Raw genomic sequence first — 24,764 nt, 5'->3', positions numbered from 1 at the left:
TTCCAAGTGTCTATGTAACCTCATCGTATTTTTGTTATCCAAATCAAGTATGTTGCAAAATGTCCTTGTTACATCTTACCAAAAAAAAACAATACACTGAAGTACAAAGTGACATACAGTGATATAACTATGGTTTCTTAGATGAAATGATGGACATCACCAAATTCTGAGTAGGTGAAGCGGCGACTTAAAAAGGTCTGAAGTCATACAAACCCCAACGTGATGGTCCTAACGATTTCGCCTGTCGTCAATTTGTCTGAATGTGAGCAGAGATAGCCCAAGAAACCTCACAGTGAATTCCGTTACTTCAGTCAGCAGTTATACAATCAATAATGAGCCCATTCCATTGCATGCCACCAAACACTGTCTCTGCCATATTTGACACAAGTTGTGATATGATATAGATGATGAACAGCCACTTTCCTTCTTCACTCTTTTGTATTCACATCAAGTTGGCTTCGGTCAAAAATAGTAATAATGTATTATCATATTATACGCCCTCTCCTCTCCTAAATATGTGATACACATGATACACAAAGCATTAGATACACAAGAATTATTATCTGCTTCAGAAAAAAGGTCTTTGTTCACAATTATTTGTCATTGTGTGAATTTAAATGGCCCTGCGATTGGCTGGCAACCAGTTCAGGGTGTACCGAAGCCAGCTGGGATAGGCTCCAGCGCCCCCCGCGACCCTTGTGAGGAAAAGCGGTTAAGGAAATGGATGGTTGAATTTAAATGTGATGTCTTAAAAGTGCTAGAGGTATCAGTACTCGGTATTGGTGAGCACTCAAATAGTGAATACTCATACTGGTATCAATCTGGAAAAAAAAATCATATCGAACATCCTGGGCTGAGTTAATTAATAAAGTTTCTACCTCAATTAAGGGCATGTCGATTTTGTAGGGGAGCTTTTGTAGAGGTGAAGATGCATCTCCTCCTCTGTGGCCTGCCTGGATTAAGAACAAATGGAGCCGTTAGGAAGAATTAAGAGGGTTGAGTCTCATGTCACAACCCTGTTAACACCCTCAACAGCAGTTTTTATGACTTGCCGCAGGTCCACTGCCGGTGTTTGAGAGTGGCATTGGATAGCCAATTTGGACAAAGCTGTCTGCAGGTAAATTGAAAAGGCACACGATGTCTAGCCTTGGTTTTGACTCGGCTTCTTATACGTGACACATTTTATGTTTAATAATCTGAACCATGCAGCAGCATTCTTGTTCCAAACAGACTGTGTATTTACACTGGCTGTGTTGTCAATGAGTCAGACTAGGAAATATGGTGACATGGATACTTGTTTTCCACTTTCATTCCTGTGTATCACACTGGTCTTGTGTACTGAATGCCTGTATGATGAAGCCCCAAAATTAAACAGTCGGAATTTAATTGGGTCAAATAGTAAGCACGTCGGGCCACAATTAGGGAATTCCAATGTCTCCAAGCAGTTGAATATGGAGGGCCAAAACTGCTAAAATAAAAAATAAATGAATGACTAAATAAATGAATAAAAGTGAAAATAAAAATGGATATAAAAAGTTGTTTGTCAGTTGTTTGTTGTAGCACAGATGGACAGATATAAAAGGAATACAATACTGTGTAAAAGTCATCATTAGACTTGAAGTGCTATTTCCGTCAGTATTTTAATATGGTACACAAACACATGAAGCATTTTTATAAAATTAACTAAATTATTTATTTTTAATTTTGACAGTTTTGATCCTCCCTATAGTTGAACACATGCAGTGTTATTCAGCATAAAGATGAGAAGTTGCAAATGAATTAAAAGGATGTAACTTTCATCTTGTTGCAGTCTCTCTGGCTGATATTTCAATTGATATTTTCAAACATCTCGTAAAGCTAAGCCATCTGTGCGCTGGACTGTGCAGCTTCACATTTTACTCTACTTGGTCCTTATATAGTCTTGCTCTTCGCATGAGTCTTGTTAAGAAGTTACACCTTGTTTAGAATCATATCAACACTACTGCATCTGGTGTTACACAATAAATGAAAACAAAAAACTGAACCAACGCAGTTTGTTTCTGTAGCACCACGATCCACCAAGCCCCTCAAAAATATGTTAACATTTAGTTTATAGTAAATTGATGGTTCAATCCTACTTTACCAGTTGGCTACATTTAGATTAAGTGTTTAGAGTCAGGCCAGTGATTTAATTATTGCACTATTTTGGCCCTCAGGGTCGTACCCCACCTGGATGTCATGCTGATGCTGTTGTTTGGCGACCAAGCAACGTGGCGCCTGGAGGTGTGTGTGTTGTTGACCCAGCCACAATGTTCCTGAGCGTCCATATAGGCTCTGGGCTCTGTTCTCTCTCCTCCACCTGTTTGTTTTTCCAACAGAGAGCTGCCATTACCCCACCCCACAAGCACCGCTGTCGTCACTCTGCTCAAGAAAGAATGTAAATGCTCACATGCTTTGTATGTGATGTATAATACACAGATACAGTTGCAGAGAAAAGTATTACTAAGAATTACCTGGATTACTGCATAGTCATAAAATGCGAAACCGTTTTCGTAAACTAGGAACACAAGACATAACTGTTTGCGAAAATATTTTTTGAAATAAACAGATTCCAAAGGATTTACTTCACTGTAGGGATAGGCGAGTAATGACACCAGGCCTTATTTCAAGGGAGGGCTGGACTGCCCAACAGGCTTACAGGGCAGATGCCCAGTGGGCCGGCCTCTGTTGGGGCAGACGCATGCTTTTTACCCCAAGAGACTGGCCCACAATTTAGAAGGACCAGCCCATTGATCAAGTTTGAATATAGGTAGCAAACTGAAACTGCATCAATGAACATTAGTGGCAGAACTGCATGTTAGGCAGGAGTCGGGCTGAACCCGGCCGGTGGGCAAAAGTCAAAATGCCAGGGCTGATTTTTTTGTGCCAGTCCAGCCCTGTTTCAAAGTATTGGTGCTTGCGACAGTGGCCAGTAACCAGCTTTGGCCAGTATTTTGTGGCCATAATACTACCTGGAACTAGAAATTAGAACATTAGGTATGAAAAATACTAGTGGCATCGGTACTTGGTATTGGTAACTCCTTAAGAGTTGAGTAGCTCGTACTGGTATTGGACTGAATACAAGTGGTATAGAACCTCCCTACTTGTTGTTTAAATTCTCATTTGATAGTTGGGTAGCAAATATGGTAAACAAAAACTTTCCACCAACAAGCCCAGGATCTTTGAGTTGTGGGTAAAGGGAGTTCTTTGTTGTAAAAAGTTCCGCAGGGAATTTAGAATTATGTTTCCACAGCGTCTTGTCCAAAAGTTCAGGCGGTGGAAAAGCCGTAGAAAAAAACATTAATGAAATAAAATTAAAACAGGATTAATTTTTTTTAAACATAATTAACTGAAACTACATTTTACATTTCTAAAAGTAAAAATAGCTAATTATATTGAAATATTCTCAATATCATATGAGCATTTGAGGGTTCATTTTAAATGTATTTATTTCAATACTACTGTACTTATAGCTGTACAGAAGAAGCAAGGTTGAAGCATTATTAATTATTATTATAAGTTTTTTTTTCTTTAATACACATTACTTGATCTTTTTTCAGAATTATTATTTTTTTAAATCAAAGAAAATAAAAAATAACTATAATGAAAAACAGGCAGCACGGTGGCTGACTGGTTAGCACGTCCGCCTCCCAGTGCAGAGGACGTGAGATCGAGTCCGGGCTTCGGCCTTCCTGGGTGGAGTTTGCATGTTCTCCCCGTGCTTGCGTGGGTTTTCACCGGGTACTCCGGTTTCCTCCCACATTCCAAAAACATGCATGGCAGGTTAATTGAACTCTTCAAATTGTCCCTAGGTGTGAATGTGAGTGTGGTTGTTCGTCTCTGTGTGCCCTGCGATTGGCTGGCAACCAGTTCAGGGTGTACCCCGCCTACTGCCCGAAGCCAGCTGGGATAGGCTCCAGCACCCCCGCGACCCTAGTGAGGAAAAGCGGCCAAGAAAATGGATGGATGGATGGATAATGAAAAACAACTACAAACTATTCCCAGAAAACCACCAAGATGCCCACTGGTTTGGGAATTCTGGGAAATGTATAATATGATCGCTTCTTTGTTTGTTTTGTTTTTTGCTTATGCCATAATCTATCAACACTTTCACATCATCTTCACACCCAAGCAGCATTTTCATCAAATATTTACTCTCTTCATCAGAAAAATTATGCAATTCCCCAAATCAAGGAGGATCTACCTGCAGGCATGTGAGAGCCAAACTGTTTACGCTTCAGCAGTACGTGTTTAGCCTGCTTTGCTAAACATCTCCTAATACATTTGTAGAAGACGGTAAACACTTGCAGCTGCGTGTATAGCCAACTAATACCAGAACGCCGACTACGTGAGCTGAGAACAGATGTAGGATACACTTGAGGCATGTTAATGTGGCTGACCCCTCTCAACTTTGACTCCACTTTCACCTCCTTAATTTATGGTTATTTGTGAATTTTATGTAACGTCTTCAAAACAGAACAGAAAAACAGAAAGTATGCTCACATTCTCAATTGCTTGGTGCAACTACAGCATACTTGGACTGTATAACATGTATACATACAAAGGATCTACAGCAATATATCTTCCCTCCATGAGGAAAGCAGTTGTGCTGTATTAATGTATTTTTCATATCATCGGAGCATTTACAGTCGCGCACAAAAAGTGAGCACACTCCTCACATTTCTTCAGATATTTAATTGTATCTTTTGATGGGACAACGCTGAAGAAATGACATTTTGACACAATGAAAAGTAGTCAGTGTACAGCTTATATAAACAGTGTAAATTTATTGTTACTTCAAAATAACTCCAAATGCAGCCATTAATAGCTAAGCCCATGGCAACAAAAGTGAGTACACCCCTTAGTGATCCTTTTCCCTCCTCAGTGTCATGTGACTCATTAGGTTACAGATTAACTAGTGTCGTGTCCAATTACTCATTTTTTGGCCTAAATATTGTTGTTTTCTTTAGTTGCACATCTTCAGCAGATGGATCCAAATTAAAAAAGGACCCAATTAAACATTCATGAATTAACATACTTTTTTTTTTTTTTTTGTAATGGGGTAGTAAGCTAACTAGAATACTCGGGGTATTTATGAGTCTGCGTATCCGTGGAAAGTAACATCTTTACAACTGCCCGTGGGGTTTGTCAAAACACTTTCTTGGAAAGGTGTCGTGACATCTAAACTTGACAGTAATCTTCTGGTATGTGCTCTTGCATAACTTAGTAAAACTATTTGAGAGGGGAAACAGCACTACTCCATAGATGAAAACTATTACCATGCTAGTACCACACGATGGGGGGAAAAAAATGAATCTAGTCATTATTAGTGCAGTTTACCGTGAGTCCTGACTTATCTTCTTCATCTTCATCTTCATCTTTTGTGCAACTTTATAGGATTTTTTTTTTCCTATTTTGATTTACAAGCATAAATGAGCGTTTACCTTTGTTTATTTCCCTGTACTTTATTCAGTCCAGAAGAAATATAGTATCCAATTTACTCCCCAACCAGTACAATGTGAACTTGATGCCTTGCTGAAGGTACATCAGTAGAGCATAGGAAGCAAACTAGTCTCTCTCCAACCAAAAGTCCCACTTTTAATATTTTTCTGCCGCAATAGATTTGGAGGCAATGACCTTTTGGTCCAAAAGCAAGTCTTCCAAACTGAGCTTTTGAGAATTTTCCTGCATAACCATGTTACATTACATATTACATAATAGTCTATGAAAAGAAACAAAAGAAGCTATGTTATGAAGCTTAATTTTCCCATCACTACTTGGAACCCCCTTCTTGATAGCTTTAACTCATTAGTATAGCTTTTACCCCTTGTTATATGAAAATCTTGAACAGGGTCAAATTATAAACCCCAATAAATTGGGTATAAATAACCCAGCATTTGTCAGGTTTCCATCCAATTGTTTTGAATTGTTTAAGCGAATTTACTGAAAATGCGCAAAACGGACATGCGACTTATGCCCGTTTCTATCTTTTTTTCTTTTGCAAATATTGAGAGGGGACTCCGCCACTGTAAGTGGCAGTATACATCATAGAGATGTGATACAACAGTACTTTAAAAGAAGAAGACCAGGAAGCGACTGCGCCGTGCGATGACGTCGTATGGGTTTGCTTTTGTAATTCTCGATAAACCGTAGCGTTTTTCTGCAATTTTTCCATCTAAAAAATATTCACTTATTTAATTAATTCCAAAAAAGATTTCTGTTTCGTCGTCCCCAAACATACCTTACTTTATCGTCTGACATTGTTTGGGACTACAAATATCCGGTCAAAATGTGCGACGTGTATCCGGTCTTGCCAACGGTTATTCGCAAAACCTGTTTCCATCGCCAAAATTCGTATTTTTCTTTTTTTGATACACTTCAAAATCCACCCCTCCAAGCGTAAAAACATTTTAGCGAATTTTGAGCCCTTTTTTCGAATTTCTAGCGTTTCCTTTCAGTTTTATTTTCGCATTTCTTGAAAATTTGAATGAAAATGGGTGGATTGAAACGCAACTACTGGCTCAGTCCCTTTTTGACCCAGTGTTAGGTTTGGGTTACTTTTGACCTTTTAAGAGTGCATAAATTGTATTTATTTATTTATTTTACTATAGAGTTTTTTTAGCATTTTTCTGCACAGAGGTCAGGTGAGTGAACCACTACACCATCAGTGACTAATCAGAAATGCCCCCCTCCCCACCAAAAACAACCAGATTTTACCTCCTGAGGCATTGTCCGTTTTCCACCTGCTTTATTGTGCCTTAGATCATCGCACTGGTAAATCCAATTTATTTGATGTATGCTCTTCTCTCTGCTCTAATCATTGCCTTCTCTGTCTCTTATGAGAAGTACTATGTGGACGTATGATTCTATCACAGCCGCATATTGTCATGCTTATGGAGCCAGCAGCAATTGAATTTCAGCGGCTCCTTCATGCATCACAGTTACAAGTATAGCTGGTGCACTAGGCCCTGGAGAAAAATAATAATAATTCATCGGTAGTGAGGTCTGTCAAGTTTATACTTTAAAGACATTTACAAACTCATGTAAGAGAATGGTTTACTCTTTTGCTTCATAAAAGTGATGGCCCGTAATGCTTCATTTTCCTACCTTTTTGTTTTGTTCTTTGTCAATTAAGAACTTAACTTAACCTTTTAAACTTTGTTAAATTCAAGCAATTCATATTTTTTTAAGCCACACTACAAAAACTAAAATCTTAAATGTAACCTAAATTTGGTTATTTTGCTTTGACAAGTTATTTATACTTAAAATGAAATTGTCAGACAATATTATTCTGCTTATTTTAAGATACCTTTTACTTAATTGTCTTATTTGATGAAGCAGTATTGGCACTGAGTGTTAACAGACGGTTTTAAGTGGCTTAAAACAAGCATTTCCCACATTTTAAGATGGCAACTAGCCAACATCAAAGGCCCTGAACTGGGTTTTTTCATAAGTGAATTTTCTTATTTTAAGATTTTGCATAATCTAGTAATACATTTTTTATTTTTTTTTAAATTCAAGTCTGAAAACAATCAGACAAAAGTGCAATATAGCCTAAGTAGTTTGTTTTATTATATTCACTAAGCTAATTTTTCCTTAAAAAAGTCAACATTACTTGTTTTAGTCTAAAATTACTATTTTTAAGACCACAGTGGTTGATATGGGCCTGGTATTATTTTCTTATTTTTCAAAATCTTACAGGTAAATTTAAGTAAAATTTTCTTGCTCAGTTGGCAGATAATTGTGCTTATTTGAAGTAATAATTTTCTTATTTTACTAGTTATTTTTCTTAAATGTTCTAATGTCTTTTATGCGGTGCACTGGTTTCTGAGAGAGAGAACGAGAGTTCAATTGTAACTGACCAGCCATGCCAACTATTAGTATTGTTTTTTATCTGATAGCACAGTCAGTTCTCTTTATCTCACTGTAAAGCAGAAAATCAAAATGTTCATTTAAACATTTCCTTTAGCTCCATGAAAGTTTTATGATGGCAATAGCTTGTGTCGGGCACCAATAAATTCAGTTTGTATTATTTCCTATTGAGAAATGTAAAAGTTAACCAGTGTTGCATAACAGATGGAGAGAGCTGTATTTATTGTTATTTAATTTACAATTGATTTGTTATATGCTGCATTAAGTATGTATTAGAAAGAACCTCCAAGTGCTGTATCATGCAGGACCTCCGTTGCCCCTAATGCTAATTAACACCATTTCTTCATGACAAACTTTGAACAGCTTGATTTCTTGCTGGTACTTTACAGCAGAAACTGTGGATCTGCCTTGTGTTTGGCTTTAGTGGTGTTAGTTTACATTGGCTCCCCATTAGTGTCACAAATCTTTAGTGATGTCCCTTACCGTGTGAGAAGGGAGGGATTACAGCACTTCATCCTTTCTCTTCAGATGCAAGTGGTTTTTGAGATGTGTGCTTTTATAATTAAAATATGTATCTGTACAGGCTTACAGTGAGCTAGCATATTCCAGTGTTTGTATTTGCTCCTTACGGATCATCTTTCTGGAACAACGAGGTTAGTCCCTGGGCCTTTTTTTGATTGGTTGGTTGAAGGAGGATCGGGTGGGAGAGGCAATCTGGTCCCTGGGATCTTCATACACTCGAACTATAGGCAGGACATGAGACAGGAAGGAAGAATGGATTATGGACATGGAGTTTGACTTTTTCCAGTTCAGACAAGTCAACTTTGAGACTCAAAGGAATTGGAATTATTGGAATCATTGAAAAATATCAAGGAAGGGTGGACTGTACAAGAATCCTGTTTTCCAAATATTTAAATGCATCCAGTGAGTCTTCATTCAGCACCATGCAAGTGGCACAACGCCAAACTATGTGCACCTGTGTGGTAAAGAAGGGATGAGTGACAGACCTAACTAAATATATTATCTAAAAAATGAAATAACAGCCATTCTAAATGTAAACACGTGTCGCTATGTCATCCCTGCTATCCATCCTGAACAGGAAGACCTTGGCAAATTTGCGAGGGGAGCTCTTTTTCCTCCTTTTTATAATCTCCAACCATCAGGTAAGTGAAAATCTAACAAATATGCACAAACTCTATGGGAAAAACAGTCTTGGTACAACACAGTCAAATATAATTATCTTTAAAATGCAACTTCAACCCCCCAAAGTAGACCATTATTTACACACAAAAAAATTATATGCAATGCTCACGAAGAAACAAATATTCTGCTCTGCGCTTGGAATTATGAATGAACATGAAAAGAGGAAAATAATCTAGTTCGGGGTGAATTACTCTCAGCTTTTATTAAAAACTCAAATGCGTGTTCGGATGTTGTATGTTTAGACAAAAAGGAAACAATAGCACTGTTTAAAAGCTGGGAGGGCTTGTCTTTGCATAGCTGTGTGTGTAATGCAGAAAGATAAATTGATCCTCAGTGAACTGAAATGTCACCTGTTTGTTGACTGAAGTGGAAAATTTTCATAGCACTGCTGACTGATGAGCCAGGAACTAGCCAAAAAAGTAACAAAAAGTTTGTAGCGTTCACCTACTTGCTTATTTTGGTATGAAACAAAAATGTGCACTTTGAATTATTTATTGAAATATAATGTTTTTCACTTTTATTCATTCGGTACAATTATGTATCATTCTTTATTGCAGTTCATTCATTAGTTTAAAAAAAAAAATCAAAGGTGTGTATAGCAATGAACATAATGTGCTTGAGAAATTAGCCTCAGCAGGATGCAGTTAGTTTTGGAAGAAAGTGAAAATACTCCCACACCATTATACACATTACTATAAGACCAAAACATTTATGTGTGATAAATCTGATATTGTTTATCGTAAAACAGATAATGTATTGCTTGTGTTTGTTTAAAAAAAAACATAGGAAGATTTTAAAAAAAAAAAAGAAAAAAAAAGAAGCTAATTCTATTGTTATATATCAATATGCAATAGCAATATGTCAATATTTTGGAATTCACAATTAGACTATTTTTGTAAATTGTTCAATCCTCACGGCTTTTGTCAAAGTCAATTCAGATTTCAATATGAGTTGTTTGCATAAAGATTGCTATCCGCAACCCAAACAGTCACACAATATAAAGTATGTCATTCTGACTCTTTTGGGTCTTGATGTGAGAAGATTAATGTCTTCCAAAAATCAAAGAGATAATCTTTAACCTACAGGGAAGTGTGTGGGCATGTCCCTTTGATCCTGGTTTAGTTTCAAATCGAGCAGGTTGGCTCTTACAAATGAGAGTAAAAATAGTTCATTTACTCAAATGAATTGTAGAGCTGTAAATAGTGGGTAGACGTGTATGCGAAGAATGAGGAACATTTATTGACCATTTGCACCGACGTCACGTGATCACGTGACTGCCCTATGACGGACGGCGTAAAGAAATGATTGTTGAATAAATTGGGAGTGGACGTGACCCGGAGCGACTTAGTGACTGTTATTTTAAGAATTGAAAGTTATTATTGCCCATAGAGCCATTGAAACTACTACTTCAACCGAAGTTCGCCTGTCACTCGAAGTTGCACATTTAGTCGGGACTTATAGAGCGCGATATTTACTTAAGTTGGATGGAGATCGTTAGTTTGAAAACAGTCCCCTCTTCTGCTGTTTTTACCAAGTTAATCAAATCGCCGACTTTGCCGTGAATCCGTGAATACTTTGTGGGCTGCCAGTCCTTTCTTTCTGTTGATTCCTGCTATCAATCGACATTGTTCGTCTTAATTAGTAGGTATGTGATAAAAAGCAACATTTGGTTTACTACAGCAAGATATGACCATTTTATAAGATAATCGATTAGCTAAAAGACTTTACGCTGTACGAGATTAAATGGTTACAATACAGGCAAGTGGCTTTTTTGCCCTCCAGCGTCCAGTAGGGGGCGTTCCCATGAGGGCTGAGACGTCACGTGCAAAAGGTCAATACATTTATTTCAGTGAACTATAATAACGCGCAATATCAAGAAAGAATATTTAATCATCAAGGCTGTGCATTGAAAATAAATGTTTTAGTGTGCCCATGATAGTGATGGATCCTTTGAAGCCACAACCAAAGATATCTTACATCATTCGATATATCAGCGCAGCCGCCATTTTTGTTTCAGCCGCAAACGAAACGTTATTAAACACCAACATCACTCACATAGCCTCACACATGACAGCATATGTGTGTAGATAAAGGTGACGTCTGTGATATTTATGGATTGAACAAAATATCAATGATGAGACGGACAACAATGTGCTCACAGCGGCTTGCTTTTAAAAATAAAAAATAAAAAATTTAATCTGTCTTGCCTCTTGTACGTACATGCACGTAATTTATCAGTTACTCGCCATAGTGTCAGACCTTCACCAATAGGGGGTGCTAATACACAGTAGGACATGTTGATTGACTGTATGCAAACATTTCAACGTCTATAATTTACACTTTACGCGGTTCTGGAGCAAAACCACAATAACCAGGTAATAACACAATAACCAGGTAATAAATATTTTAATTGGCTATTGTCTTGCAATTATATACTATATACTCTATATATATTATTTATTTTTGTAAGTTAGTGTAATACTGTAGTCCTTTTTTTTGTCAGGTTAACAGCTGACTACTACTACATGATACTACTACTTCTACATTCGATGATGAATCACCAAAGCAGTTAGCATTTTTGGTGTGCTGCAGGTGGATAATTTAGCTTTCATTTTATAAATGCGAGGAGGACCCAAATAAACAAGCATTGGTTTTTTTTCACAGTTTTTTTTCCTTTCCCCGTGGAAGATTGTCCAAATGGCTCTTTGAGTATTTAAGGTTGCTGTGAAGGAGACGTTTGGTTACAATATAGCTTTCTGCCACTAGATGGTGATAGTTTGAAGAATCCTAATGGAAATCATACATTAAAATTTCTTTAAAAAGATAAATAAAAAACAAAGGTTGTGACAAACGTCACCCCAAGAAAAAGAAAATTAAAAAAAACGTTTTCCATCCCTATTGCTGCAGTGAAATCTAATAATTAATTATGTGGTAATAAGCTAGACTTGACACTATAAGCTTAATAAATTTCAGGAATTATTTGTCTCAATGGGGCAAAAACGTTGACACCCAAAGATGCCAAATATTGGTATCTTGAGTGTCAACGTTTACACAACATGAATGCATGTCTTTTTGATGATGACATTGTGTAAGAGTAGTTATTTGCTCACATTTTAGATTTTTAAACTGTAAGTTGATTAATTTAATTAATAATTATTAAATGCAAACAATATGTGAATGGACCCTAAGCAAATTTGTACAATAGAGGTTGGGCTCCAAGTTCAAAAAAGTGAAGAACACCTTGTTTAGTTGTCAACAGCGGGGCTGTGATAACATTGAGAACTGTGCAATAGTGCATTATACTTCATAAATATTCATTTGACTGTGTTGTAAATAGTTTACTTGTATTGATGCAAAATGCTATTACCTGTGTTTATTTGACTTATTTCTGCCTGTTACCATCAGTTAAAAGTGTGCACTGCAGTAACACAAAACTAAACAACTAATTAGACCACTTGAATTGTTTTTCTTCTTACTTTTCAACCATCAGTAGACTAAGTGTGCAGCCTTTTTAGCCGTGGTAAACGAAATGTGGGTAAGTCAATATAACTAAGTGAGAAACACGCAATCAAGTGAAGGCAAATAATATGTTTTGTGTCTTTAAAAAAATAATAATAGCATATATTCAACATATGTGAGGGTTTTCCATTACCAAAATGTGCCTGACTGTTCACAAACTCAGGTGTAAATTTTTTATTTTCACCATCCCATTACTAAATACTGTACATAGTGTCATGCTCAATCCCTGTAAAAGTCAGCTGTTGCAGACTATAAATTATTGTGTGCTCAAAATGCACTTGACTTAGTTTTCTTAATCTTATCGATTTGAAATGTCATTATCATTGCTCTCTCTCTTTTTTCTATTCTTTTTTTGTATGTGCGTGAGTATGTGCGTGTCTGCGGGTGTGTGTGTACATATGTGCGTGCGTGCAAGTGTGTACTCATTAATTCACCTAAAACCTATTAAAAATCCCACACTATTCACTTAAACCTAATACTTCAGAATCCAGCTCGAGTCGTGAAGTTGTCAGGAGGCCCCGAGGAAGAATCAAAGAAAAGAAAGAAAAGTGAAATCCAGCACCGATCAGACATCACCTAGTACCCACCGGCTTACCAACCAGAATCTTTCACCAACCCCAGAAACTTCTAAATTCCAACAAATTTGGGAGACCTCAAGAGACCAAAGGAAAGACTGAGGAAAGGAAGGAAGGATAGATGAAGCAGAGTGAGATCCACAGACATCAGCCTCCACTGATTCAACGACCAGAGGAAGAAGCAGATTGTGTTTGAATTTCGGTAGATAATGGTGTGGTGGATCTGGCATGCATGAAAACCTCCACAAAAGAGGGGAGCCGTCGACCCCGGCCAGGACAGAGCAAGCACAACCCCCCAAGACCCCCCAGGCCGCGGAAGTGCCAAGGCACAACCCCCGGGCCCCTCAGGGACCACCGGCCGGAGAGCAAACCCAGAAGCCCGCCCCGGCCCTCGGAGCCCCGAGACCTGGGCCAGGGATGGAGCCCCCAGCCCAGGGGAAGTCGAGGAAGGCGGACAGAGGAGGGGGACGGGATGTGCGGGGGAGATGACAAGAAGGGCAAGGGGCGGCGGCAGGGCAGCAGGGAGAGGGGGGGGGGGGAGGAAGGGTGACGAGAGAGAAGGGACCGGGAGGCGGAGAGGACGGGCGGGGAGAGGCGGCAAGAGGGGGGAAAGGGGAGGCTTTCATGCATGCCAGATCCACCACACCAGCATCTATCGAAATTCAAACACAATCTGCTTCTTCCTCTGGTCGTTGAATCGGTAAAAGCTGATGTCTGTGGATGTCACTCTGCTTCATCTATCCTTCCTTCATTTCCTCAGTCTCTCCCTTGGTCTCTTGAGGTCTCCCTAATTTGTTGGAATTTAGATGTTTCTGGGGTTGGTGAAGGACTCTGGTTGGGAACCCGGTGGGTAGTAGGTAATGTCTGGTCGGTGCTGGATTTAACTTTCATTTATTTTCTTTGATCCTTCCTCGGGTCTCCTGACAACCTCACGACTCTAGCTGCATTCTGAAGTATTCGGATTAGGGGAATGGTATGGAATTTTTAATAGGTTTTAAGTGAACTAATGAGTACACACTCACACACACGCACATACACACGCACATACTCACGCACATACTCAAGCACATACCTGTACAAAAAAATAAAAATAAAATAAAAAAGAGAGAGCAATGATGATGACATGTCGAATCGGTAAAATTACCAAAAAAACAATACTAAGCTATCTAAGGAGAAAAGAAAAAAAAGAAGAAAAAAAAGGGAGGCCACGGGGCACCCCGGAGGCCCACCCTCCCCGAACCACGTCGCCAGGCACGGAGCGACGGACTGCGCCGGGGCACCAGGGAGAGCGCCACAACTCAGCACCCCCTAAGAGACCCAGGGAACGGCCAAGACGCAGCCGCCACCCAGCAGCCAACAGAGGGGCAGAAACTGGGTTCCTGACTATAAAAACACAACCATTAGTTACAAATGGGTTAGGGTTAGGGTTAGGCAGAATTAAGTGACCAGATTTAAATTAAAAGACTCTATATAAGTAAAGCATGTTTGTATAAATTTTGACATTTAGTTTTTATTCGAAGCAGATATTTTTTCCATTAAAATGTGATTTATGAGGAGGTTAGACCATTGGTCGATATTCAGAGTTTGTTTATTTTTCCAGTTAACAAGAATTGTTTTTTTTTTGTTTTTTTTGGTAATAGTAAGGGCTCCGAGTGCAGATTGAAATTGTTTACGTGGTAAGTCAGTTGTTGTTAGGTCACCTAGCAAACACAAGTTGGGAGATAAAGGTATCAAATGCACTTGACTTTGTAACTAAAAACAAACTGCAATAGAATAAATATTTTTTCCCATGGATAGTTTCTCCTAATAGGGGCAGGAATACAGCGCAATAATTGCGACTGTATTTCAAAATGAATTATCTCCATGGTTTCCAAATTGTTTGTATTTTGGGTTATATTAAGATTAAACAAGGTTTATAACCATTCAAATTATTTTTGTAGACACTGTAAACAGTATAAAGCAGTCTGTCTCCCACAGTTGAGAGGTCCCAGGTTGGAATTTCAGCTAAGGCCTTCCTGTGTGCGGTTTGCATGTTCCCCCTGTGGTTGGTGGGATTTGTCCACTGACTTCCTTTCACATTCCAAAAAAACAGGCAATCAATTTATTTAAGGTTAATTGAAGACTCCAAATTTAGGGATGGTTGTTATACTGTATGTAAATTAATGTTTCCCTCTATAAATGGCTTGAATTGAATAAAATGAATGGAATTCTCTATTGAACTTGTTTTTCACTGTTTCTGACTCTACATGGAAGATAAAATGCTCAGTGCTTGAAAGTCTGATAGCGGAGCGCACAGACTACTGGGAGGGCTGCAATAGAACTCTCACATCAAGCACACGCCCCAAAACTGGTAAGAATGAGAGTCAAAATTCATGCACTGTACTTTGTACATTGGAACCTCTAACATTGAATATAATCCTTTCCAGGATCCTTATCAATCTCAGATTTATTTTCATTTAGTTTTTTCCTCAGAAAAAAAAATAAATAAAAATCACGTTGGCTTTTACAAAAGTAAAAATGTCACCATTATGAAATCATTTTATGAAACCATTTTTTAAAAAAATCTCACGCAGGTGGAAAGTTAACCACTGTGAAGCGTCAAAACAGTTAAACACTCAAGCTCAGGGCCGTATGGCAGTGTTGTTTTTGGCAGCCATTTTATGTTGTAGTCGTAGTCTTTTGGACAACAATGCTTTTTAGTCTGTCACATTGTTGTCTTCTCTATAAGTGATATTATAGTCCAATCTTAGTCAACTCAAACTCAAAAAGGTTTTAGTCTAGTCTGAACCTGGCCCTTTAAGAGAAATTGCATTACGGGAGATGGAGTATTGTAGCTGAAGAAAAGTAACACTAGTTTTAGTCAAAGAAAACTAAAAAAAAAAAGTTTTCAGTTTAGTTTTAGTCACATTTTTACAATAGTTTGTAATACTTTTCATAATTTTGACAAGATATGGCCACATTAAGACAACAGAATGACCTTAACCATTAAACAAGCAAAACAAAAATATGATCGTTAAATAACCACATGACTTGCACCCACCCTTTACTTGAGCTTTTTCATTTTTCTCTCTCTTGATCAATGGCTAAAAACATAATGTATCTGTACTATTGGGATTTTCACCATCATTAGCACCCAAGTAGCTAATGTTAGCAAAGCTATTTTCTATGATAAAAAAAGTAGTTAATGTTTTAAGTTTAAAATGCTAGCTGGCTGACCCTACACAGCACTGAGGAAACAAGCAACCAAACTACTAACACAGTGGACTGTATTAATCTTTTGTGTGACTATTTCAGGTTAAACATTATCTTACCACAACAGCATCAGAGTTCAGCTAACCTACTAACTATTTTTAGAGACAGAAAAACAGCTGTGTGTTTCACTAAAATGGCTTATTTTATTTTACTATCCTCCTTGAAAAAGACAAGTGGGGAATTGAAATAGGTATTTTCAGTGTTTCCTTTCCTCTGTGCAGGTCTAAAAATGCTACATTTGTCTCCATGTTTTAGAGAGTCACTCAAACATGGGTCAACACTTAAGTTCTGCAGCACATTGCAATTGCTACCCAGTCAAAAATCCTTACATGTCCACAAGATAACAGCAGCTCGCTGTAAGATTAAACAGCAGCTAGCACACACGTAAGTTAATTAATTGTTAGCACAACAAAGCTGCCTGAAGCTAGTTAGCAGCCCATTTGTACAAAGGCATATTAGGGCCACACACACACACACACACACACACATATGTATTTATCTATGTTTTTATTTATTTATTTTTTCGGGGGGGGGGGGGTGGGGTGAAATATTAAAACTTAAAACTTACGACAAAAACACATAGCATAGCTTGTGAGGATATTTTGGTGGTTAATGGGACACATAAAAATAAAAAGGCAGGATGGAGATGGATTTATTCTTAATTTAAACTTTACTCGTCATACATGAGCTAGAGCTAGACTCTAGCAGCTAGAGCGAGAACACGTCCTGATCCCCATTCATTTGACTAACACTCACAATCAGAAATGAGCTTATTTTAGATAAATGCAAGTGAATGACAGGGAGCAGCAGACGACACATCAACTAAAATGTATGAATGTGTAAATAATAATTCTGGAAACATAAATATAAAAGTTTCAGAGTTTTTTTCCTCACAAATTGTCACTTTATAAAGTGGCAAATCTGCCACTTAGCCTCTCATTCCCTTGAAAATCGGCCCGACAAGCGCACAGTTCTTAACATGGCAAATTGAAACTAATTTGCTAAAGTCCATGCAGGTGGTTGTCTAAAGTTTGTGTAAAGGTGGCAAGGGTGATCACAGATCGTTGCTGTGAAGACTGCTTTGTATAATTATAATTCTAGAATCAATTTTATTGGTTCCACTGTATGACCAATATTATCTTTGTTGTGACCTGTGAGAAATCTTAGACATTATTGCTGCTTTGCAGGAATCTACTGTAAGGGAACTTTTGACGCATTTGTGTGCTGGCCCCATTCACCACCCGGAAACGTGTCCGTCCCCTGTCCTCCTTACTTACCATGGATCAGCATGGGTAATGTTTAACCTTTCACAACAAACATCTATAGCGTTGATAATAGAAATGTCTATTATATAAGAGCCTGAGAAATAATTACAAAATATCAAATACAATATTATGCTGTAGCGTGGCCAGAACAAATCTAACGATGCACTAGGACTATTACTGTGTAGAAGTACATCAAAGAAAATTCTACAATAGGACGGGTTCACAGTTTCTTTGTGTCTCTTCAGTAACTTTATCAGCAAAACTAATTGCATGTGAATTTACTAGCTGCAGACATTTCAAGGAAAGCACACAGAGAATGCTTGGAAAACGGGAGATGGCGGCAGAAGGAAAATTCCTCAGAGCCTTGGAGAGATGACTCCGAATGTCAGGGAGAGCATTATTTTAAAGACAAGGTGAGGAAGAAATGAGGTGAAATGAATTGACTGGACTTTTTATATTATATGTTTTGTTTTGTTTTGTTTGCTTATTTGTAATGGTGTCAAATTTGGTGCGTTAATTTTGAGTTAATTTAAAGTTCCTCTAACGCCACTACCGTGAAGTCGTGCGATTAATTACGACTAAAAATCGCCTGACATCCCTACTTATTTGTGTTTACCATCTTGTTCACATTTATCATTTTTGGTCACATGTTAAAGTAACACTAAATGAATCCGTGAATGCTGACATATTTTCATATTTTCAAACAGACTTCTGATTGGCTGATCTGGTCAGTTTTGTGCAAGCCACAATTCTCAAATGATCTTGAAATCTTTATTTTGGATCATTAACACTCCAAAATGCCAAAAGAAGTAGTTTCCAGATCCATCATTTCTCACTACTAACCAGTAGCACAGAAGTCATCTGCGAAAAACATTTTACTTCAAATACAAGGCAACATACTAAGCATGTACTGTGTTTATTCGGTCTTTCTGTCTTGTGCATGAACAGGAAGAGCAAATGCTTCGGCAGACAGCCCTCCGGGTCGTCTCTATCATTGGCTATTCACTCTCCCTGGCTTCCCTCATGTTTGCAACCCTCATCATGGGCATGTTTAGGTCAGTCATCATGTATAACAAATGCACATGTAAAACTCGAGATTGTTGCTATTTTTTATTTTTGAAGGTTTGGTCTTGATATTGCAATTTACTCCCGAAATACAAACTAATTTTAATCAACCGAGCCAGCTGTGTTACAGCTCATGAACTATCATACTCATGGGCTTACTGTACATACAAGATGTGTAAACAAAATCTACACACACATAAAGATTGACTTGTGATATGTATGATTTCAACGAGTCATAAATCTATCACACAGTGTGGAGCTCTGTCAGGGGAAGAAAAGTAATGCTGATTCTATGGGCCTATCACGAACAGTGGCTCTAGAAAATAGTTTTTTTTTTAATTAGCATGGAAATGGTTGGGCAAAATGACTTTTTTTCCACAGATTCTCAAGCTAATGGGCTCATCCTATCTAAACCAGGGGTCATAAACCTTTTTGTAACTGAGCGCTACTTAATGGATACCGATCAATGGGAAGGGCTACCAGCTTGATACACATTTATGAAAATACAAATTAGCTCCATTTACTGTAACTTTAAATAATTTGTCCTCAAAACGTATAAAAACCTTTTATTATAAATATTGCCATAGTCCCAAAAACATATTTATACGTTTTTTTTTATAGGGGGGGGGGTTATGCTAGAGCATAGAAAGCTTTGATGCAGCTTCTGACCTGAAGATGTCGCTTAAAGCAATGGTAGTTATTACAAAAAACGGCCAGTAGATGGCAGCAGAGTATAAAAGATAAACCAGGGCCGTGTTGGTAAAAAAGCTCTTTTACTCACATTTCTAAATAGATTTGTGAATAATGATGAAACTTAACTATATTCTAATGCTAATTGCTGAAAAATGGAAACAGATGCAAATATACTTTTTTGCCTGATGAAGGAAGAGACTTTAATCTAACTTTTGGTAAATTCCATTTTTTATAGCAATAGAACGCAATATTCTGTGGGCCTCGCAAAATCAGTCAAAATCCTCCCAAAGGGGGTTGCTTCAGTTAAAATAACAGGGAGTGAATAAGTTAATTATGGTAAACAGATTTGTTTTAAATTGTTATGCAATACTTTATTTCTATAAATGTATCCTACATTTATCTTTTCTGGCAAGATGGTAGGCCCCACATTCCTCTGGAAACAGTCAGCAATCGTGTTCCTTATTTCTTTTTTCTTTTCTTTTTTTCCTTTTTCCTGTTCCTGTTCCTTATTTCTAATGTAGCATTAATGGACTGTGTTTTTGCATATATATATATATATATATATATATATATACATTTCCTGGGGTGGGGTCATTCAGTTGACTTTCACATGCAGACATCATTAACGAGCATGTGCTTTTCGATGACATCAGGCTCACATTGTCCTTTTACGCTGCAGTCACGTCACAGTTGACAGATAATATTTGAAAGAGGCCTGATCTAAGCATATCCAATACCAAGTTTCACGCCTTTCTCTTAATGCTGTAAATGATATTCAGACATTGTCATCTACATGCAAAAAGAACCTTGATGTGAGGGACCAGTGCTAAAAACCACGCTACAAAAAAGTGACCGTCGTCAGTGTTTTTGATCATGCATTAATGTAATCTTGGTAAATAATCAGGAAACAACAGTATTTATCTTCTGTAATAATTTCACATTAATATAAGAACTCTGAATAGTCTCCCTTTTCCGTTTTCCAGGAAACTCCATTGCACCAGGAACTACATTCACATGAATCTGTTCATCTCATTCATCCTGAGAGCTGTTGCTGTCATTTCTAAAGAAATCGTTCTATACATCATGTATTCCAACCTACCCAAGGATGACCCTGGATGGAACTCATATTCAAGTTCTCCGGTAGAGTCACCATTAACACATAAAATGGGGTACACCCATACAGATTTTTAACATGTTAAACCGCTTCAGAAAAAAAGCAACTCATCCTAAACAGCACAAGGAGAAAATCTACCAAATATGTGCTGACTACTTCTCCCCCAAACCAGAAATTTGTTGTAGAACCAACACTTAGGAGAGACATAGGCTAATCAGAATTTTGGGAGTTTCTGAAACAATTACAATTATTAACCCACACAGGGAGAAAATAATCACTCTTAAGTCTTAAGCACAGTATTTGGATTTAGTAGGTCTTGTAAACAGTATTTCAATGATGAGACTAAACCACTCTCGTTTTTTTCCCTTCACAGATATCACTGATGTGCAAATTCTCAAAAGTGGCCATGGAGTATTTTGTGGCCTGTAATTATTTCTGGCTTTTGGTGGAAGCTATTTTCCTTCACACACTGCTCTTTACTGCTGTGTTGACCAAGCGACGCCTGTTGAAGAATTACATGATGTTAGGATGGGGTATGCCCTTTTTTCCCCTTTTTTAAACAATAAAAAATCTAAAGAACTAATGGACTGGTTACTAGTATAATACTACTTCTACTTAAGAATTACGCTTTGTTAGTTGGGGGTATTTCCATTTCTCATTTTCATGAAACAAAAACACAAAGAGCAACTGTTGGACTGGTTGGTATGATGCAATCAGTGCAAGCGGCATAATTTGATTTGTTCCTCTCAGATATGCTATACACATTCCTCCCATGTCAGCATTAAGAAAGCTATTTTACTGTAAGACACAATTATGTATTTTCAGGAATGCCTGTCTTCTTTGTGACACCATGGACAGTTGTTAAGGTTGTATATGAAAACACAGGGTAAGTGCACTAGCTTCACTTTAATTAATTAAATTACTCATTTTATGATTAATCATGCTTCACTATAGCTAATGTTTATTCCTAAGGTGCTGGTCAATTGTGAACAGATGGTTCTGGTGGATAATAAAGGGCCCAATCACTTTGTCGGTGCTGGTAAGTGTTAGGCCCACCACACACAGTATGATGCATTCAAACCTGACTTGGAATGGACAGCGTTATGAAGAGAAATGTTGTTACTTTTTAATTATAAGTAGTCAATTTGCATATGTAGAAAAGTTTTATAGAATATAAAACAAACTTGTTGGTAGCAAATGTCATCTTTAGTATATGCCGCGGGCTGCTTAAAGGTGGATGGCAGGCCACAAAAGGCCCCCGGGCCATAGTTTGGAAACCATTGTACTATACTGTATTAATATTGTTTGGCAGTGGAAAGCAATTGTCATCTACGAACATGCCCAGTTCCATCACTTCAAACTAATTCAAAACCTTTATTTTTCTCTAAATCGTGCGCAACACAGCCGTGTATAGTCTGGTAGTGCGAAACACAATTTGGGGTCTTATTAAATCAGGCCCTTGTCTTGTGAGGTCATTCGATAAAGAAACCCTTGTGCACTGTAATACAGTACTTGATGTGACTGATTGCTAATCTTGCCACAGCAATTATATTAGAAATGTTGTAGTGTTTCTAATGTTACTTTTAATGCACGTTGCAGATCATTTTCTTCATATTCATCAAGATTCTGCTGCTGCTGCTGTCCAAGCTCAAAGCGGATCAGGTGAAATTTACCGACTACAGATACAGGTATTTCCACGGAGTTGAGCTATAACCCTTCCGGTTATGTTAGGACATACTGTAAATCCCAAGCATCACAAGACTCCTTGATAATGATGCATTCACTGCACTGATACTGTCAATAAATAGATAAGAAATTATTTATCCTGAGGGAAATTGAACTCTCTCAAGTGTACCCTGCATTTACTTTTGCCTCTCACTCACCTCAAGTGACACAATCCAGAGGCAAAGTTTATATATTTTTTCCAGCCACTGTGCCAGATGATATATATATAAAAAAAACATATAAATTATATAATCTTGCGACTAAACTAAGCATGGTCGAATGTTTTGGTGAATGCCAGTTTAGCCAGGGCGACGCTGGTGTTGATTCCTCTCCTGGGAATCCATGAAGTCGTCTTCACTGTGCTTGTTGACGAATGCATGGAGGGAAGCAGTCGCTACGCTCGGGACTTCATCAATCTCACCATCAGCTCGTTTCAGGTAAGGATAATAATACTGCTATGCATACCTAGCTATGTTTCCGTAAACCAGTAGTTATAATAATGCATTGTCTTTTTCCAGGGGTTCTTGGTTGGAGTATTGTATTGCTTTGCTAATGGAGAGGTACGCTTTTATGTCTTGTCCATATTTCAGCATCCCGGCACACTACTGGTCAGTGGAGATTCAGTTCCATGGCCTTTCCTAGCCCATCTTTGGGGGTGCTTGAGCACCCTTAAATTGAATCCTATCCCCTCTAAGAGATTATTTATTTTTTACGTGTCCTTTTTAAACAAGCTACTCAATTAACATATATTATATTGTTGAATATCATATTTTAACAATAAAATGACTAAAATAATTGATTAATTAACTCTTTTACCACCAAAAACTTTTAATGCCGTTTACTAAAATCCAAATGAATGCTGCCAAAAACATTAATTGAAGTTTACTATGGGGTTTTTTCCTCAATAGACAGTGCTACTTCTTGTGCAGCGCTCCTTTTGTGAATGGGTGATAAAATCACAAAACAGACACTAACTATGGCCAGCAGATGGCAGCATTGTTTTCAATGTTCTGCCGGTGTATGTAAGTGCAGTGAAACATGGCAGATCTTAGCAAATAGAAAATTTTCAAGGATGACGTGAATGATCAAAGCCTTTGTAACATTAAATCTAATTCACAAAGCATCACTCAACAAAAAATATTAGTGTCAACGTCACTTGTGCATAAAATTTATCTTTTCACAAAAAGCTCGTTTTCTCCTTATCTTTTCAATTTTTTCGCTCAGTGTCACTCAAATTACCTATTTTCAAATGGTGATTAGATTACTAAAGAACGGAATAAGGTAGAAACATACTTTTTTTCTAATGAAAGAATGGAACACGATCTTTCTTTTGGTATTTAGCATGTGTGTGTAGTCAAAGTACACAATATTCTGTTTTCCTTGAAAGATGAGTTAAAATGCTCGAAATAGGCTGGCAATGTCGGGGTTGTTTTTTGGATAACGTGTCGCAGTAAAAGAGTTAATTAATTGCCTTTTTCTAGCTAGGAAAGATTTCAGTTGGGCAGAGACAGCACCATTGTCCTCTGTTTGAATTGGAATGGGAGACACTAGCTGCTATGTCTAGTTAAATATTAAAGCCAAGGTACTACTGCCAAGCTAACTGATAATGTAAATGCCCATGACCAAAAAGCGCTCCTCTTTCATAAATGTGGGAATGAAATTGTGTTATATAGGTATATATATATATATATACATATATATATTGTATGTGGCCCTAATATGCTGTTGTACATTTGAGCCCAAGGCCTACTTGCCAAAGCACTTTTATCACAGCCACAAATCCCTAACTAGAGGTTCGCAAACAGCTAGCAGGCCCTTTTAAAATTGATACAGGATGTCTTTTCTCAATCTGTGCAATACAATCATAATTTTCTCTTTGTCTGTGATTAGGTACAAGCTGAGCTGAAGAAGCGGTGGCAGATTTTCTTGTTCAACAACAATTTTCAGTTCAGGAGCTATTTTCAGGGTGCGCCCCTCAAGCACCTGTGGAAGTGCACAAAAAAGAACCACCCACAATTCCGACGAAGAAACTCCAGTGATGAAGGAGTGACTTCAACTTTCACCGTGCACCCACACCTGCTACAGGTGAATCTCCAAGTCAGCGGCGGAGCCCGGCATGGTAAAAGAGAGGATAAACGTCAGGTGGCGAAAGGATGTGACGCAACTGGTCTTGACTTTCTGACGAGGAAGAGTCTGTCCAGTAGTGATGGGGAAATGACGCTCGGGGAGACCATGGAGGAGATTCTGGAGGAGAGCGAGTTCTGAATGCACTTAGCTTCTTTATCAGAGACGATGAAGATAAAGACTGTGGTTTAAACCATTTAAAGACTCTTGGAATGTTCAAGTACTCAAAAGTCATGTGTAGAAATACTTGTTTTTACACATGTGAACAACACACAATTATGTCATTAACTGAATCATATTTCACCATGTAATACAGTATGCACACTGCTTTTGTTAATC

General features: G+C 37.8%; 1 protein-coding gene across 1 annotated transcript; it reads left to right on the top strand.

Moving 5' to 3' along the window:
- The first annotated feature begins 8,698 nt into the window (after positions 1 to 8,698).
- glp2r (glucagon-like peptide 2 receptor) lies at positions 8,699 to 24,689 on the top strand. The gene is made up of 13 exons (XM_077551165.1): positions 8,699 to 9,053; positions 15,441 to 15,537; positions 17,627 to 17,731; positions 17,990 to 18,117; positions 18,653 to 18,759; positions 20,446 to 20,602; positions 20,950 to 21,109; positions 21,402 to 21,462; positions 21,549 to 21,615; positions 22,176 to 22,264; positions 22,600 to 22,738; positions 22,820 to 22,861; positions 24,192 to 24,689. The coding sequence occupies exons 1-13, from the start codon at positions 8,961 to 8,963 to the stop codon at positions 24,564 to 24,566; spliced, it is 1,620 nt and encodes a 539-aa protein (XP_077407291.1). The 5' UTR covers positions 8,699 to 8,960; the 3' UTR covers positions 24,567 to 24,689.
- The last annotated feature ends 75 nt before the right edge of the window (positions 24,690 to 24,764 follow it).

This window comes from Vanacampus margaritifer, chromosome 18, assembly GCF_051991255.1.
Source record: "Vanacampus margaritifer isolate UIUO_Vmar chromosome 18, RoL_Vmar_1.0, whole genome shotgun sequence".
Lineage (NCBI taxonomy): Eukaryota > Metazoa > Chordata > Actinopteri > Syngnathiformes > Syngnathidae > Vanacampus > Vanacampus margaritifer.
Note: the sequence above shows the minus strand (reverse complement) of the source record. Positions and strands in the feature narration are given on the sequence as shown.

Excerpts from the sequence above, each read along its gene's own strand:
- glp2r (XM_077551165.1), top strand. The coding sequence starts at position 8,961 with ATGTCATCCCTGCTATCCATCCTGAACAGGAAGACCTTGGCAAATTTG. Across the intron at positions 20,603-20,949 it reads ACTCATATTCAAGTTCTCCG|ATATCACTGATGTGCAAATT; the intron begins GTAGAGTCACCA and ends TTCCCTTCACAG. Across the intron at positions 21,616-22,175 it reads CAATCACTTTGTCGGTGCTG|ATCATTTTCTTCATATTCAT; the intron begins GTAAGTGTTAGG and ends TGCACGTTGCAG.